General features: G+C 35.3%; 1 protein-coding gene across 2 annotated transcripts in view; it reads left to right on the top strand.

Moving 5' to 3' along the window:
* Positions 1–18,904, top strand: part of LOC121295442 (cohesin subunit SA-2-like) — a 32,719-nt gene that overhangs the window by 4,812 nt on the left and 9,003 nt on the right. For both annotated transcript variants that reach the window (XM_041220051.1, XM_041220052.1), the window contains exons 2-17: positions 9,704–9,864; positions 9,974–10,052; positions 10,237–10,377; positions 10,744–10,840; positions 11,070–11,146; positions 11,409–11,613; positions 11,912–12,063; positions 14,102–14,175; positions 14,541–14,664; positions 15,209–15,307; positions 15,552–15,631; positions 15,847–15,954; positions 16,091–16,202; positions 16,567–16,684; positions 17,753–17,856; positions 18,167–18,259. In XM_041220051.1, the coding sequence (XP_041075985.1) occupies positions 9,821–9,864; positions 9,974–10,052; positions 10,237–10,377; positions 10,744–10,840; positions 11,070–11,146; positions 11,409–11,613; positions 11,912–12,063; positions 14,102–14,175; positions 14,541–14,664; positions 15,209–15,307; positions 15,552–15,631; positions 15,847–15,954; positions 16,091–16,202; positions 16,567–16,684; positions 17,753–17,856; positions 18,167–18,259 (1,707 nt within the window). In that variant the 5' untranslated portion in view covers positions 9,704–9,820. The remainder of the gene's footprint in view (positions 1–9,703; positions 9,865–9,973; positions 10,053–10,236; positions 10,378–10,743; positions 10,841–11,069; positions 11,147–11,408; positions 11,614–11,911; positions 12,064–14,101; positions 14,176–14,540; positions 14,665–15,208; positions 15,308–15,551; positions 15,632–15,846; positions 15,955–16,090; positions 16,203–16,566; positions 16,685–17,752; positions 17,857–18,166; positions 18,260–18,904) is intronic.

Raw genomic sequence — 18,904 nt, 5'->3', positions numbered from 1 at the left:
TTTTTATTGGTCCTTGGCAATAGACTCAAAACGAAACCTAAGCTGTGAACTCTGTCACATGATGAGAGGCTTAACTTCAGGCGATTGTAGTTCCGGTAGTACTGCAAACACACACTGAATACGGCTTTGGAAAGCCCTGAGGCTGTACTTTTAAATAAGCCATGACGATGCCTGAGTATTATGTGCGTAACTTTCGGTGTGCTGGCGCCCCAAAATGAATGGGGCTGAGTTTTAAGAGTTAAAGTGAAAGTCACCGCTAGCAAAACATCTAGATAGACTTAGTATCATCTTTTTTTTTTTCAAAACAGTTCTGAAACAGTGCTGTAATTTCCGTGCTGAAATTCAGGCCCTGAGGACCAAGTCCAGCTGTTGCTTACATTGAGGTTTAGCAAGCAAACCAGACTCGTGCGTTTGCCAAACCAGCTGTTTATGTGTATTCAGTAGGGTTCAATTTCCAAGCGGACTTTGTTGTTCACACTTCACACCAATCGTACTGAACTGTACTGAGTGCAGGCTACCCAGTGTGAACACAGCCAAAGTCATTTTGATTCTCGTGCCAACATGCACAAGTAAATAACCCTGTTTTCTCATTGGCTGCCCATCTTGCTACTTTAATGTTTTTCTTGGATTTCCATTTCAGGCAGTCAGCAGCTCAGTTTCATCTTGTTTCCAGTAAATCTTGAAATGCAGATATTTATAACTACATCAAGGGCAGGTTTAAAGGTATTGTGATATTTAGTAGAATAAATGTCACAGTTCATAATATGCTTTATTGAAAATAATAATACTTCCCACAGAACGAAATTGAAGGCTGCCTAGCTAAGTTTCAATTAATGCTACAGAAAAAAAAGTTGTTTAGATAACCCATCGAGTCAAATACAATACTTTAACATGCTGAGTCTCGTTGTTGTTGTACCTATCGTGGAGATGTTTTGCAGCATAATCATTGTGTTTTTAGATTTGTATTAATTCCTACAATGTAGCTCATAAAAAAGATAGGGAATAAAACCAAACACATTGCTTGGCAGAGTTCTACATGTAAATGGTAAATATCACATTTTCTAGGACATTTGTTTTGCAGTATTTTGTTTACAAAATCTGAAAACTACCCTCCCAGATCTTAAGTTGCGAAAACACAGAAAGAGGAGTGATCCTGAAGCTCATCAGCATTGCTGTTGGACAGAGCGTTGTTGGTACAAACACTGGATGCACTGATGCTCTGGTGTCATTGACCCTGGTTAACACACATGTGACTACCGGATTTGGCTTTAGGTACTATATCCAAGATTCTTGGTTTGGGGAAACCAGCATTGTCATAGATGAGCAGTGCCGAGAATCATTGATCATTGTGTGTTTAGCTTTGTTGTACTTCTGTATATACTTATGTATTAGGATTTGAATTTCAGCACGGGAATCGCACATTTTCCAAGTTGCTCCTGCATATCTGCAACTTTCAGTGCTGAAAATCCCACAGAGATATTTTAAGACACCAAGCTACTGTATCTTCTTACCCAATTTAGAATGCCTGAAACGCAACAACAATCTCTAAGGAAGTGGGTGTCAGTGATGAAAACACTATGAGCCACATTCTGAGTAGTTCTGGTTAAAATAAATAAAAGTAGTGCTGGATATTTTAAATGTCGCGAGACTGTTCTCACGTAAGCGATTCTCGGCCACTATCTTTTAGCATTGTAGAAACGCAGTACACTGCAGTAAGTAAACAATTTTGAAAAAAAAGACGCTATGAACTCTATCTAGGTGTTGTGGTGACTACCTTTAACTCCTAAAACTCATTCATTTTGGGGTGCCAGCGCACCAAAAGTTAAGCAAATATTATTCAGGCACCATAAATGCCACCTATTTGGTTTGTTTAAAAGTAAAGACTCTGGGTTCTCCAGAGACTATTCAGTGTGTGTATGGGTACTGCTAGCTGGAACTACGATTGCCTGAAGTTAAGCCTCTCATCATGTGACAGAGTTCACAGCTTAGGTTTCGTTTTGAGTTTGCTCTGTTATTGTAGCAGCTAGACTGAAAGGGGCGGTATCGTTAGAAAGCTGAGAAGCTCAGCTTCCCTCATAAACATACATAAATGAAAACAGTGAAAAACAGGTGGAAATAGGGCTGAGTGGAAAGTGTTAAAAGAAATGGAACGCTGGTTAAAAAGAAAAGCACCTTTTTCTTCTGCTGCATGCAAAAACTTCACATCGGGCAATGGAGAGTGCTCTCTCTCACAGGGATGAACAGCTGTTAGGTCTTCTGAAAGCAGCTTATTTTAAAGCAACACCAGTGCCTTTTTTTATTTTTATTTTTTTTTATTTTTTTGCTACCCCCCCCATTGGCTGCAGTATAGGGGGGAACCCCTCCCCCCCGCACACAGTGAAATTCAAGCCCTGCATTTGAAAATAGTCAACCCTCTTTATACTACCAGGTAAGGGCCATGGGTAAAAACGGGCAGTAAGCGAGGGTGGTGTTTATAGTGAGGGTAACAGAAAAATAAAAACACACACAACCATCTACAATAAATTCAAATGTTTTAATTTTTTTGTTATACAATTACAGTATCTCCACAGCATTTTAATAAAACATTAATCTTTTTTTAAAAACTACAGTACTAATACTGAGCACAACACTTGGTAGTGACGTTTTATTATCTTTTCCTATCTGTATGAAACATACTGGTTACTTTTGAGAACAGTTTATACTTAAAACAAAACAAAAAAAGCAAAAAAAAACCATGTAGTTTCATATTACTCAGCAACATGACTGTAAGCCTGCTCAATACTATCACCCATTGAACAATGCCATCTGTTTATTTCACAAAGCAATTTAAGCTCAACAGCCTTCTTTTTTTAAGCAGTAAAATATATTCATTCTGCTGTTTACAAAACTGATGCTTTAGTTGGTCAGCCTTCATTTGTGCAAAACTTGCACGTAAACAAACAAACCTGTTGCTGTATTTATTTTTATTTATTTTTTTAAACATCTGCTTCAGACACTTTAAAAGACTTTTGAAGATGAGTAAGTGCTTTTATACTGGGAGATGTACTTTACTTCTCACAAGACCTGTAGCCCAGGTATGTCTAAAAATAAACCAAGCGACCATATTTCTTCCCTGGGTTCACACCACTTCCTAAAAGTAACACTTAAAACTGCAGGTAGTGACTGCATGAGTCTCTTCTCTTGTTGCAAAACCTCAAGCTGCTTTTTAGGAAGCATGTTGGGAAGCTCTGCCGACTCAAGGGCGCAGCGATAAGGTGTGTTTATTTATTTATTTTTTAACTGAGGCCATAAAGAGTTTATTTAAGCAGATTTTTTACTAGTGCTGTGAATGCTACAATACCCTAATGCGGTAACCATTTACAGTGGGATTTATTGCAACAATGTAGTTGCCAAGTAGTTTTAGGAAAGTCACAACAGTTGAATTTATACTTGCATGAGTGCTATCTGTGGCTTGTGAAATCCATTTTGTAGCCTCCGGTTGGCACCAGCAATATAAACGGTCACCCTTTTTTATTGAGGATCTTTTGGTGAATTGATTGTATTTTATACTTCAATTTGGAGACAATGCAACGGATGAAAATTTGCAGTTTGATTCCAAGTGGTTGGATCCTGACCTTTTATGGCAGCTCCATGTGTAAATTACTACTTTGCTGTCATCACTTGGCAACACAAGAACCTATTTTCATTCATGCCAGAAAAGAGACAGGGATTACCTTAATTCTAGTGCTGTTTTATTTTTGCATGCTTGCTTTATAAAGTTTCGGTATGTAAATAACATATGCCAGTAATAAAATTAGGCTGGAGTAATAGTTACATGTCATAAATATTGAAAGTTTTACATTATGCAACCATCGTTTTAAAGCTGTATTATTATTTTTTAAACATAACGTCCTGAATATTTGAATTTATTAACTGTTTATCGGGGAGTATTTGTAAATGTTTACGTTTTTATTAAGTTGTTGTCAAAAGTGTACATACCCCAAATATACATACTCTACATTGGGCTATGTAAACTTTTGACGATAACTTTTTTGCTTTGTTAAACGGGTGCAGATGCTGGTAGACGTCGGAGAAACAAGTGTATTATTTGAATGTATCAGTGAGAATTTTTTAAAAATGCATACAAAAAATATCCTGTATTGTGTTTTTTCCATGATATTTTATTGTAAACCACTTAGTTATTGGTTTAGTTTCAAACACCCTTTAACGGTCTTATTTTTGGTGTGTGTTTTTTATTGTTTAAATATTTAGATTGTACCAATGATTAGCTTTTTTTCAGAATTTTAATTTTTTTCTTTCTGACAACTGGTGTGTACTGGGGAGAGCAAGAAAGCAGAGCTGTCGGTGTTATGGGGCAAAACTAAAATACAGAGTGCACTCTAAGCGGAAACATTAAATACATATACTGGGAAATGGTGACAAGTCTGGCAAAAGATCTGTGCAACTCCCTCTCTGCACTCTGATTTATAGTTGATCTGTTGCACAGTTGCGTTTCATGTTATGTACTAAGTTTTAAATAGATTGTTTTAATAATTTGCACTCCCTGTCATTTTGTTTTTTAAAAAAGAAACAATGTTTTGAGTAATTACAACCAATTTAGATAGTTGTTGTTGTTGTTATTATTATTATTATTATTAATATTTAGTAGTATTTGTAACAAGGCTAATTTGAATTATTTTTTTTTAACTGCAATTGTATACAATAAATGTTTTTTCTCTGGTATTTCTGTGGCTGCTTAGCCTAATTTAACTAAAAAAATAAAGGTCTTACGCATCATACAATTATGCAGGCCTATATATACAAGGTGCGATAATATTGGTGAAGAAACAGAATAGTTCTTTTGAAAACAAAAGGGTGTTTATTGCAGTAATAAACAGCACATTTACTTCTCGTACTCAAGGTGAAATCCTTCACATAAGAAATGGGTTAGGATCTGCTATGTTGTGTCAAACACGCTAAACGAATAACCAGACAAGTATATATTTAAGATGAGTCCCCGCAATATGAACACGACACTGTGTTGTTTGTAATACCACTCTGTCTCTTCTGTCTTTGGTTTGGGGAGGGGAAAACTCTTCATCCCTTAAGTGGTCGTTATGATGTCACCAAGCATGTATTGTAATTAAGATGATATGCTCTTGCATTCGGACCAGCCCAAAATTCACAATACTGTATCTCTTTAAATTATGAAAAGCAATTCTGTAATTCTGTTGTTAAATTTGATTAAATCAGTCAGGCTAGGTTACAGCTTTCAGAAATGTATTTTTTTCCGCCTGTATGTGGTTTATCACTTTGCTAATTATAGGATGAAACTTATGTCTTGCTATAGGAAGTTAGATATATCTTTGCATTTGTTCTCAGCCTATGATGATGTCGTGGTGGTGCTTCGTGTGTATATTATAGATCTGAATACATTGTTTATTTAGCTGTCCTTATAAACCCCATTTTAGATTAATAAACCAAGGCAGTTATGAAGCCAGATTTCTGAGGGCATTGCAAAGTAATTGTCTCCTGTCATCTCTATAATCATCTCTAAGTTTATGTTCCTGTTCCTTGGTTGGATTGACAGCCTCTCAGGCTAAAAAAAAAAGGTTATGTTTCATTTCACAGCTTTGGTATAAACAGACATTTTTTTCTGAATGGTGGCTTCCCTATCGTGTTGTGTGTTTTAATTAGCTGAGAAGGTGAGCTCAATCGCATGCAGATTCAGTGAGTCAGACCTGAGGGGAGCATAGAAGCTTTGTGATTAATGCAAAAAAGAATTGCTGATTCCAAAGTTAATAAAAAAATTAAAATGTTCCTTTGCTTAAACCCTTTACACAAACGATGCACAGGCTTGACTATCAATCGATAAATCGATGTATTGCCTCAGTCTTACTGTGTTCTTCAAGATTCACAAGCTTCCCTGTGACCTCACCTCAACAACTTTATACCATACTTTAAGGAAACGTTTCTTTCTGTGCAGTTTGGAACACATTTGCTAGTAAAAATTAAGTAACCTACTAAGATTACAACTATAATAAGCAATACTTGGGATTTATTAAAATATATAAAAATAGTTTCTGCCTGTTTTCCATTCTTTCTTTTAAGATGAGTTCAACTTCTTATGTACAGGTGTTTGTTTGTTGCATCACAGACACAAATTAATTGTCAACTTGCTGCTGCTTTGTGGAATTCAGATATTTGTTGATGTTCTTTCAGTTTTGTAACTGCTAAACCCTAGATTTATAAAGGATGTGTATAACCTGTCAAGTTTCTCTCTTTTTCGTAAATTGTAAATCTCGAGAAACTACTCACTTCTAAATCTTTTGTAGTCATTTTTGTATTACTTTAGTATAAATACATGTTAATTTGGATTCATATGTTGTTTTTTTCTGACTTGATGTGAACGAAAAGACACACATTTGCCTGTTTTCTCATTGGAAATAGTGGTATTTTGAAATATCACTGCCCTGGTCACAAAAGCAAAGTTTGTGGGGAATAATAGCCATTTTCTATACTTTTGAGGCATAAGCAATTAGGAAATAACACTTACTCCCCAGGAACAAAAAAAAAAAAAAGGATGCCTGTCTGTAAAGGCAAAATTAGTTTTTTTTTTTTTTTTTTTTTTTTTTTTTTTTTTTAATACAAAAAAACACTTTGGGGTATTCATTGATTTGCTCAGTTATTATTGATTGTATATCCATACAGACTGGATTGTAGTAGGCTATTTTGCTGACAGTCTGCCAGCTGTTGCACAATAACTGCTGCCTGTTGGCATTGGCAAGAATACGTTTTGCATTCAATTTTGACTTGTGCTATGTATTAGATAGACCTTGTAGATATCTACTGATAGATACCAGTACACTTGTGCATAAGCACACACCCAAAACTTAAACTGCTGTCATGAAATTAGTTGTATATCTTTAAGTTAGCCTGTTTCTAATTGAATACTGGACTCGTATAAAGATTTGTGGAGATCTGACTAAACACAGGGATGTACTGTACTTTTATGCATTTCTCAGAAAAGTGCGTACATGAGCATTGAAGCATGTTTGGAGAACACAGAATGTGTTTGACTTACTATGTTGGCTGCTGCCCAGAAAATCTGGTAAATTTGTTGCAGGTGTTAAGCACATGCTGACTTGACCCAGGCAATTAAATACTTGTGGTAAAACAAATAATCCAAATCACTGCAGTTTACCAAAAATGCTCTGGCCAGAAGCAGAAAGCCTTATTTTTAGTGCATGAGGGTTATCGAGATCTGTTTGACAAATGGTAGCAAGTCATCTGAGCCGATAAGTCAGTGTTGTACAGTTACAGAAGTTAGATTTTTCAGGGTTTTAATTGAAACACAATGTTGACACATGTTTGTGATTTTACATTAATTGATTGCAGCCAGTTTCAGGATAAGCCAAGAGTTACCTTGATAATCCACTATCAGAATGTTCAAGTTCTCCTGGAAATAAGATCACAAAGCTAAACCTTGTATCCCAAAATGTATTCATCTTGTTTTGTGTTTGTATTTTATTTAAAGGACAAAGTTTCCAGCTAAACAAACAATCTGAATTTGTAATTGGGTACATTTCCAGTTAAGTCAATTACTTAATTAATAAAGTGGTAGTGTGTCTTCCAACCTTTTAAATTAACAACCTGTGAGAATTTAATTTTAGTTCAGTAATGTATATGAAAAACTAAACAGAGTGCTTGGATAGGACCTCTAGTTTATTTAAATGAAGTACTGGTGTATATTCTTGACTGCCAATGATCATTGTGATGTTGTAGGTCAGCTATGTAATCAAATACTATGCAATATTAACTGCTTATGGGCTCATGTTGGTTGAAGATTTCTAACCCTTGGTTAACTGCATGGGTTGCAGATTATGTTCAGGAGACTGGAAAGTGCTTCTAAAACAGGAACAGAGCTGACATGACAAGGCAGGGTTTAATGCTCCCCTTAACTGTTTTATAATACAATGGGCAGAGACGCTGCCTTATTCAGTCAATTTGTCACAAACAGCTGGTGCCCTTTGCACACTGTCATGAGAGATGTGTAACATAAAGGTTAGAGACTGCCTAATGACCCTGTTTACTGTCTACCAAGTGGAATGATAGGATCTAACAGGTTGTGCAACATGATGATTCATTTACAACACTTGGGTTTGAAAGTGATGCATTTAAAAACAAAATGTTATGAAAACACTGCTTTAAGCCTAGTGTTCTGAGTACATGCTTTCCTCTGTACTTTGTTTTTGTGTTTTTAAATTTTTTTTGTTCAAATAAAATTGAATTAACCATGAGATCATAGTTAATTTCGGGCTGATCTTTAAAGTAGTAGTACTGTAACAATACAATTTGGTTTTTATTGCTCAAGCTTTACACAATCACTGTCTTTCATATTAAAACTGTTACATCTGATTTCATAAAAATGTTTTTAGTACTCGTCAGTTTTTAGATATTTACTAAAGTTATATAGTTATATTTTGTTGCGTTTATTTTTAATTAGACTAATTTCATCATATTTTACTATGTCACTTCTTTTTCAACATCAAGTGTCAAAACATGATCAAGTAAGTAGCCATTGTAGCAACTTTTAGTTGTGAAGGCATAAAGTAGCAGTCGCTTACAAAAGAGCATTATCTACCCCTAGTGCTTATCAAAAGAACAACACGTCCTTTGCAGGAAAAGCCATAGCTGTTATTTGTGATATGCTGTGATACTTTGTATGTTTTGCTTTTATGAAGAGTTGGTGTTTTGATTTCAAGTAAATAAATAAAATGCATTCCTACCTAATTTATTAAGTAGTGGTAAATTATGCTTAAACTTCCACTCAAAGGATGCATACAATTCATTAGTCATTCGTGTCAGACTACTGTAATGCAAACCCAAGACTTTTGTGGTGATGGGGCTGCCCTGCTGTAACACAATTATTGTACTTGTCATCAGTAGTTTCATATTGATGACTTCTCCAGCATTACATTTTCATGGAATGGTCAAAAATCCAGTATAGTAATTGAGAAAAAAGAGACTGCATGTTCTAAATCTTTAGTGTTATTCACAATATGGATAAAACATGCTGCTTGCAATGGCAAAAGATTCATTTAACTGTTACAGCAGACAACACAAATGGGACTAGGTGCTACTGTCCAATGCGTTAATTTTCATGGATGAAGACCACTAATTTTCCTTTGATTTGTTATTGCTTGCCATTTGTTAAGTGGAGAAGCTAAACAGTAGTAATGCTCAAGTGTCATTGACAAGGAGTACTGGAGACCAAAAGGAGTACAATGTTGCTCCCCTAGTGGTTAGTAAATGCAATGCATGTAAACAGACTTACAAAGTATAACACACTTTGTCTCTTGCAACCTGGTACAGTTTTACTAACATTAATAATGTTAAACATTAGGTTAGCTTTTTAACCTTGTTTTGTAATTGTGTAAAATTGTAATTTTTTTGTGACTCTCAAGAACTTCCATTTATAAAAACCTAGATTTTTTTTTCCATCAAATTGCCTGAGACTTGATTTCCACAATGCAATGGAACAAAACACCCAATTAAAAAAAATATCTACAATTTTTTTTAGTTAAACTAGCTGGTATCTGGATGTCCTGCTTGACCAGTTCATGCATTCTAAAAATGCATTTGAAGAAACAGATTATTAAAATGTTTTGCTTGTTTGAAGTTAACGCATGAATGCCAATGTATTTTCTTTTCTCTACCTTAGGATATCGTTTCTAGGAAGGGGGACAAAAAGCGAGTCTTTGAGATATTGGTCCAGACCTGTTTATGAAGAGAGTGGAAGTCCTTTCTAATTTGCAGTGGTACAGAAGATGTTAAAGAAATGATAGCAGCACCAGAATTACACACAGAGTTTAATTTTTCTCAGTAAGTCAGCTAATTCTTTATTCTTTACTTTTCCCAATACTACTTTTTTTTTTTTATATCTTATTAGTCGCAATTGCACATATAAAGCACTAATGGTTTTTAATTGCAGGGAAACTGATCCACACTTCTCATCTGATACTGACTTTGAAGATCCAGATGGAAGGAATCAAAAACCAAGCAAAGGAAAAGTAAGTAACATACCACTGCGATATTGGCTCAGTCAGTGCAGTTTCAGTAGTATCCAGTTGGGTGCAGCTTTAGCTGTATTTATACAACACCGATTTGTAGATAAAAAAAAAAAAAAAAAAAAAAAGCCCAGTTTAATGACATTGAGTATGTCAATGTGTAAACTTTTTTTCCCCCTCAATTCAGACTATTAAAAAGGGTAAGAAAGTCCCAGGAGAGAAGGGGAAAGGTGGAGGCCTCAATCGGATGAATGGACACCACCAGGAAAATGGGATGGAAAACATGATGCTGTTTGAGGTGGTGAAAATGGGAAAGAGCGCCATGCAGGTTGGTATTAGTCGCAAAGAGATCAGGAGATGGGAAATGTGGTACCTTTTTAAAGTAAGGCATGGCAAATTTGATAGATAGTTATTGCTAGTGTCCATTAACACCACTATAGCAATGAAGGGTATTAAGTAGGGTTTGTGTGTTTGCTTCCTGCCCAGGCAGCAGAAAACTCCAGATGCTGCAATCCTGTTCTTCCATGCTGCTGAAGTCAAGAGATTTAACTTGTATAAATTAAAGCAACGTTTCTGCTGTTCATTGTAAAATAGCACTGGCCTAAATTAAATGTCGTGGTGTAAATGTTATTATAAAAAAGTGGTGTAAAAAAATATTATATTATTGAAGATGGTGACCTTTTTATTTTTACAGTCTGTCGTGGATGATTGGATAGAGTCCTACAAACACGACCGGGACATGGCACTTCTTGACCTCATCAACTTTTTCATCCAGTGTTCAGGCTGTAAAGGTAAGGTTAAACCATTATTTTGGTAAAATTATATTTGTGTTCAATTTATTATCTTGCGTTTGCCAGAAATATTAAGTAACTCATTCGTATCTACCTATTTTTTTTGTTTCTTTTTGGTATTATTTTTCTTAAGCCAGTGTTCTATGACTGATAACATTATTGTTTTGTAACCTCTGGGATTAAACAAGTATTTAGGCAAAAACAGGTTAATCGTTATTCTTTGTTGCAGGTGTTGTATCGGCGGAGATGTTTAGACATATGCAGAATTCAGAAATAATTAGGAAGATGACAGAAGAGTTTGATGAGGTAAGGTTTAGTTAACTGCTAGTAATCTAGCATTGGAGGAGTCCTCATATTATTAATACTTTTATCTTCAGTGATGTATTTAACTATAAGTAATGTAGGTATTTGTTTTTTTGAGTCCTAGAAAGGAATAAGCACCACTGCTGCCAAGTTATAGTTTTAGCCAATAACCGATAACTGAAAATGTCCAACCCTATTGACCATGTTAAACTACTATGAAGTTGTTTTTTCTCTGTGCTGATTTTCAATCTTTTTCCTACAATAGGACAGTGGTGACTACCCACTTACAATCGCTGGGCCCCAGTGGAAGAAGTTCAAGTCAAGTTTCTGTGAGTTCATCGGGGTTCTAGTTCGACAGTGTCAGTACAGTATCATATATGATGAGTACATGATGGACACCGTGATCTCACTTCTCACTGGACTGTCTGACTCCCAGGTCAGAGCTTTCAGGCACACCAGCACATTGGCAGGTAATAAACACAGTTTCACTAATATTAACTGGAGAACAATTTAGAGCATGATACATTTAAACTGTAATCAACATACAATAGTAAAGGTATTTGGAAAAACTAGTAACAAGTGTGCATTTTAAATTAAGTTTACTGTATTTTGTCTTTTGAGGTTCAGCAATGCAGTGTGTGTTTGGTCTTGCAGTATATGGATGTGTATTTGCTGCTTCTCTTCAAGCCTGACTGAATGGAATAAGTCATTCAGCTTATTCTGTACATATGCTGTGGGCTGTAACTTTGATATCTATTTTATTTACAGCAATGAAGCTGATGACTGCTTTGGTAAATGTTGCACTGAATCTCAGCATTAATATGGACAACACGCAAAGGCAATATGAGACTGAGAGAAACAAAATGATTGGCAAGAGAGCCAATGATAAGCTAGAGCTCTTGTTACAGAAACGCAAGGAGGTAAGATCTTTCACTCTTGGGGAAACATTTGTTAGCATTTAAGTCAAGATACCTGTTTACTTTGAGGTTGTTTGGTACATCTAAAGGATATATTAGAGTAACAACCAATCAAGACAAGCTACGCAGGACATTTTAATAAAAAGCAAAACAATAACAGCAGTGCATTTCTAAAACACAGATGTAAAAGACATTTCCCTTTTTAATCCCTATCCAATAATTTTGTTTATATTACGAAGTAGTTTTATGCAATGCAACATGTAAAAATGGTTCCACTGCTCCCTGCATCCTTTAAAAATAAAAAACAAAATTCCATGGAGGTCCCATGTAGTGTACCAGAAGAACAGGGTTTTAGCTGTCAGAACAGAGGGCAAACCAGCAAACACTGTCGTTTACGTGGGGATCATCTAAAACATGACAAATTTCAGTGGAAGCGCCTGAGAATTAAGGCTTTGATTTGGAAAGAGCACAAATAACTGCACAGATCCGATCCCATCAGTAAGCGTTCACAGGGGACGGGGCAGGGGGGAGAAGGTGAGCTCAATTGCATGCAGATTCAGAGTCAGACCTGAAGGGAGCAGAGAAGCTCTGCGCTTAATGCCAAAAATAATTGCCGATTCTAAATTTAATAAAAAAATAAGTTTTCCTTTTGTTAAAACTCTTTACACAAACGATGCACTGGCTTGACTATCGGTAGTTGTCAAACGATACAATGCATTGAAACATCGATGTATCGCCTCAACCTTATTCATTAGTTGTTTTTATGGCTACTCCTATCAATGATTGTCGAAATGGTTGTCTCCCTAAATTCACCATGTGAATGTACCCTGGACTTGCAGCCACCTCCTGAAACAAAAACAAAATCTGTTGAAGATACTGTATGTAGCAATGTAGTGCAACAACAAGCACTGAAGAAATGGTTAGAATTGTTTACACTTGTTTTTAGAATTTATTTTATTAGAGTCCTGTGTCATGTAGTTTACTGTAGATTAGCACAAGGACTGTATTGTTTAAAAAATAAATTAATCAAAATCAGTGACGTCATGCCTTTCATATGTATAAGGACATTTCGGTCTGAATTAATTCTGGTTAAAGTAACCACTGATATTTGTAAGTCATTTGAGTTTTAAAATTTAATGGTTCAATTTTCATAACTAAAACAAAAACAAAGGTTTTTTTTCGTTAACAGTTCATTCTTTGACTTAAACACTTATGGATCTGTTTATATAAACTTGACAATTAACACATTGTATCCACCTCCCCTTTCGTAGTTGATGAACCTAATAATTGTAACTAGGGCTATGATGCCAAAATACTAGAATGTCTAATACTAACATGCCCATCGCAGTACTAGTGTTCTGTTTAGCTAGCAGTGTTTATTATCAGGGGATTATATAATTTCATTACCTGCTAGGCCACCATCTGGGTGTTTTTCATTTTATTTCTAAAATGACGAAATTTGTAAAGTGGGTTTATTTAATTGACTGCCATTTATCTAATACTTAACAGTGGTTCCATAGTTCACTTAGTGGTGGCAGTTAAAGTAATGTTAAATGGCAACCTCCAGCATGTCCTTTTTTGCACGATCTGCATCAGATTGCATCAACTACAGTATTTATTGATAATCCAAAGATAACCACAGATAGGTGGTTGATGCAATCCAGGGCAATTCTCGATTTGCTGTAAAATGCTCAATCAAAACAAATCCAGCTGTGTCTCATCCCGGCAGAGTATAGGTTGATCAGATAAACCCCTTGGCCTAATTGTTTTCGCTTACTGAACTTCATGTTCAGTCTGCATGACATGAAGCATGCTAAACACCAACACAGATACGCTGCATGCAGAAAAACGTGAAACCAGTAAAGAACCAAATTGTCCAAATTGACCAAGTTGTGTGATTCTGGGCTGACATGACTGCACATGTAGGTGTGGAATCTACGCACTGCATGTTGAAAGGTCTCTGTTGGTAAAGCAGTCATGTATTGGAAACCTGTTCTTCATTTTTATATTTTTAAACATGTTTTATTTCTCCTCCTCCCAGCTTCAAGAAAATCAAGATGAAATTGAGAATATGATGAATGCGATATTCAAAGGTGTTTTTGTTCACAGATACCGGTAGGTGTATTTACAGAACTGCATAGCCAAAGGATGTGTACTTGCATTGAAAATAAAGTGTAGCCTAATATATTGAACTATCATGTCATGTCACTATTAATGTTGATGGTTGTATAATTTTTTATTATTTATCCCCCCCCCCCCCCCCCCAGAAATAGTGGATTAATTAAATTAAATAAATCATGCCCAATATAAAGCCTAACGTTTTTTTTTTTTTTTTAAATGTAACTTGTATTGAAAACATGTTTTAAGCCTTAGTTTTCTAGTGTAATGCAGGTACTATTTTGAATTTTAGTTTGTTGACTTAAATACCCTTTTTTTTTTTTTAAGACATGGAAAAATATGATTTGTTTGTTTGTTTTCAGTGATGCTATAGCTGAAATCCGTGCAATCTGTATTGAAGAGATCGGTGTGTGGATGAAGATGTACAGTGATGCATTTCTCAATGACAGCTATTTAAAGTACGTGGGATGGACCATGCATGATAAGGTAACTTGTCATTCCTATAAAGTTGCTTATATCAAATAAGTAATGGCTAATCTGTTATACAGATTTAGTACAGGTTTCAAAGAACCAAATAAGCAGCATCTTGGACTACCTAAGGTAACTAAGTAGTCCCAAGATCAGTGAAGCCAGATGTATTATTTTTACTGTGTGAGATCCTTATAGTTTATAAATCAGCCTTTTGAGAGCTATGGGATGAACTAATTTTGTAAGAATTCCATGAAATGTCCATGGCGGTACTTTGCATTGCGAGGGTGCAGTTTCTTGCTCTGCACACCTACTTTACAGAATTGTAATCGAACATTGAGTGCTTCTATTTAGATTACATTCAGTCATTATCACTTTTGCTCAAGTGAAAGCCAGTCATGTCACGGTTCATTGTGTGCTAAGCATTCAGCAAAAATAGAAGATTGACTTTTTTTTATAATCGTCGAGTCTGCTTCACTTAACCAGGGTTTCTTGAATGGAAGATTATTAGAAGCTGTAAGTGTTTTGTTGTTGTCTTTATAAATTGTACTTCATGTTTCAGCAAGGTGAAGTGAGACTTAAATGTCTGACAGCGCTTCAGGGTCTGTATTACAACAGAGAGCTTAATGCCAAGCTTGAGCTGTTCACAAGTCGTTTCAAGGTTAGTATTTATTCGTGCATTTTTCGATGTACAAGGCTATTGTAATGCCCATAAGTTATGGTTTACAGTACTTCAGAGATTAAGCTGCTTTAGAGTAACTGAGGAGGTACTTCAAACATTTATTTGGCATTGATAAAGCTCTTATGATCCTTGTTGAGAGATTGGTGTTAAACTGGTATACTTTAGTATTTTAATGAGGCTGCGTGTTACAAGGAAAGTGAAATGTATTTATTCTACTTTTCAGGATAGAATTGTTTCAATGACACTGGATAAGGAGTATGATGTGGCAGTACAAGCAATAAAACTTTTAACCCTTGTATTACAGTAAGTATATTTTGTCAATACAATGTGCAGTAAATTCATGTTCCTGAAGTTTCAAATATAAACAGCAAAAAATATGTATAAAAAATATATACTGCTAGTGTAATAACCAAGTTTTAATATCTGTAAATTTTATAAGTTATTGTTTTGATTTGCTTTACAGCTATATTTGTATGACATTGTACTGTTGTATTCAAAGTGTGTCTTCTCTTTCACAGTAGTAGTGATGAAGTTCTAACCTCGGAGGACTGTGAAAACGTCTATCACTTGGTTTACTCAGCTCATCGGCCAGTAGCTGTGGCAGCGGGAGAGTTCCTTTACAAAAAGTGAGTAATGCTGACTACTTACAGATTTTAGGCTGTAATACATGGAATGTAAATTAATTTACAGCATTTTGAATATACACACTTTTTCAGTGGCTCCTAAGAAGCTTGCTGCTATTCTTTTTTTTTTTTTGCATAGACTGTTTAGTCACAGGGATCCTGAAGAAGAAGGGATGCCTAAAAGGAGGGGCCGACAAAGTCCCAATGCTAACCTTGTGAAGACCTTGGTATTTTTCTTTTTGGAAAGTGAGGTAAGAGTGTGTTTTTATATATCCTTTTTTTTTTTTTTTTACAATACCTCATTGTTTGCCATCCATCTCTAATGCTTGGCTGGTGACATTTTAGTTTTAAATTTCCTTTGAACAGGACACTGTCCAGAACCAAAGATTGTGTTTTAATATTGTTGTACTTTGAAACATTAGAAATGTTTCATTATAAAGATAACTTGCAAGAAATGATCTGGGTGGGTAGTGCAAAGGGCCCTAAAGCTAGGAAAATATATTAATACTTTCTGTAGAAAAGTATTTTTGAAGCATTTAAATTTGCATCACTGTATTTCCCTTATTTGATTAAATTTAGCTGATCACTTTTTGATTTCATTTCCTCCGTATAAAGCTGCATGAGCATGCTGCCTACCTTGTGGACAGCATGTGGGACTGTGCCTCAGAGCTGCTGAAGGATTGGGAGTGTATGATCAGCCTTCTGCTAGAAGAACCACTTCCAGGAGAGGAAGGTAACTGGGTTCATTTATTTGAAATCAACACAAAGGATATTCATGTTACGCTTCATTTTTATTTGTGTGTGTGTTTTAAACTGGGACTTGTAGCAGGAGGAGATGTACATCATTCAATTGATTATCATGTGTTTAATGGAACATGGATAGAAAAAGAAGAAAAAAAATCAATTTTTGTCTACTAAAGTTTTGTGCACATTGGTGCAGTCTAGTTTGAAGAGCAACAAGGGGGGGACTGCTGTGTCGCGAAACATGACTGATTTGAAGTAATGTTAATGTTAGCCAGTCATAGGCATTGATCACACAAACTTGCATGTAATTCACTGTAAACATTTTACCATGACAAGAGATCAGAGGTAGGATCCTTCACGACATTGTGAGTTCTTTTGCTGGTCCGATTGTTCCCCAGATTGTTCTGATGCTGCAGTAAGTTGTCAACCAGTGTCCTGGGACTGAGTGCATGTAACTGGCTATCATACTCGCTCAGAATTCTTTTTAAACAAACCACTGCTGCACTTGCTAAGGAATGACAGCACATTTCACCCCAAACCATCTGCTGTCACACTGCTAAGTTGGTGCTAGTGGAGGATATATTCTTGAGGCATTGAAGCAACGCCCAACTTCATGACAACATAAATCCAATTAAGATTTACTTTTTTTTTTGGTGTTTGTACAATCTTGATTTCAGTTAACTAACTTAAATGGCGTATTATGAAATCAAATTGCAGCCAAAACCATTTTAGTCATTCATCTATTTTGAATCTATGTGAACCATAGATTTCTATTTTTTTCTTCCCTACTGCAGAACGTTAATTTTGAATTAACATGTCTAGTGAATTTCATTTGCAGTTAGCGGGGGACTTTAGCTTTTGACTCCTATATTGGAAAGCTTTGAAGTTCATATAATTAAAGTATGTTTCCCTTTTTTGCATGGGACCATAATTACCAGTTGAGTATACAGTGTTTTAAAACATTATAGAGTGCTAGATCTTTCTATACTAGTAAAGATTTGACTTCCTCGGTGCGTGCCTCCCAAAGTAACTTGATTTTTACTGTATTTTTCTTTAGCACTGACGGACAGGCAAGAGACAGCACTGATTGAAATAATGCTGTGCACTATACGACAGGCATCGGAGTGCCACCCCCCTGTCGGTAGAGGAACTGGGAAAAGGGTAAGCAGAAGTAGTTACCATCTTGTGCCATTTTAGTATTTTAACAAATGCATTTTGGCGTTTGTTTGCTTTGTTATTTTTGTAAAACATTATTTAAACCTTTTTTTTTTTATGAGTTATTCTCCATTTAAGATCCTGTCACTTGTTAAAGGGAAATAAGGAAGATGCCTGTTTTCATTTGGCTATCTTGAATTAGATGACATCTGTTTTTTCTTTTTCTTTTTTCTGTTTGTATATCAATCCTTGAATTTAACTGTTCAAATTAATCTGCAAATATATGTTGGAATTTAACAGTCTATAAAACTTGTAGGTGCTCACGGCGAAAGAGAAGAAATCCCAGCTTGATGATCGCACGAGAATAACAGAGCTCTTTGCAGTGTCATTGCCTCAGTTATTATCCAAGGTATTTCCTGTGTTTAAGCGATATATGGATTAAATGCAGCAGTTAAAAAAAATAAAAAAATAAAAAAATAATTCATATTATCATTTAAAGAGGTTTCATCCCAAATGCAAGTGAATAGAAAAAATATATATATATATATATATATATATATATATATATATATATATATATATATATATATATATATATATATCTATATACGATATTCTATTGAGGGAACAGTTTCTTCATGGCTGAATGTGTCAGTAAAAACTTCAGGTCAGACTGAAACTAGGGCCATAAGCAAATACATTTTATTCCCTCAGTTATAGCTGTGCTTTTGTATTTTTGTTCTTAATCAGTTACCTTGACAACCCCCCCCCCCCCCCCCATATTCTCTTGCACTCTCATTCCCTCCTTGACATGTAGAGAGCAGGAATAAACTATACAAAATGCTTTTTCCACAAAGAAATATAAAATGTAATTAAGTTGTTTTGTATGTTCAATTTTAAGCTTGAGGATTATGCAGTCCAATTGCTGTTTTGAGATACTTAGTTAGAATTTATACATTAGTGTCCATGTTGTACTCATCATTTGCAAGTCTTAAAATGGCTAAGCAGTTTCTTTTTTGAATTAAACAAGTACAGTTGGTGCTCTTTTACACAT

This window comes from Polyodon spathula, chromosome 20 (assembly GCF_017654505.1).
Source record: "Polyodon spathula isolate WHYD16114869_AA chromosome 20, ASM1765450v1, whole genome shotgun sequence".
Classification (NCBI taxonomy): domain Eukaryota; kingdom Metazoa; phylum Chordata; class Actinopteri; order Acipenseriformes; family Polyodontidae; genus Polyodon; species Polyodon spathula.
The sequence above is the reverse complement of the archived record's forward strand: the minus strand, read 5'-3'. Positions and strand labels throughout refer to the sequence as shown.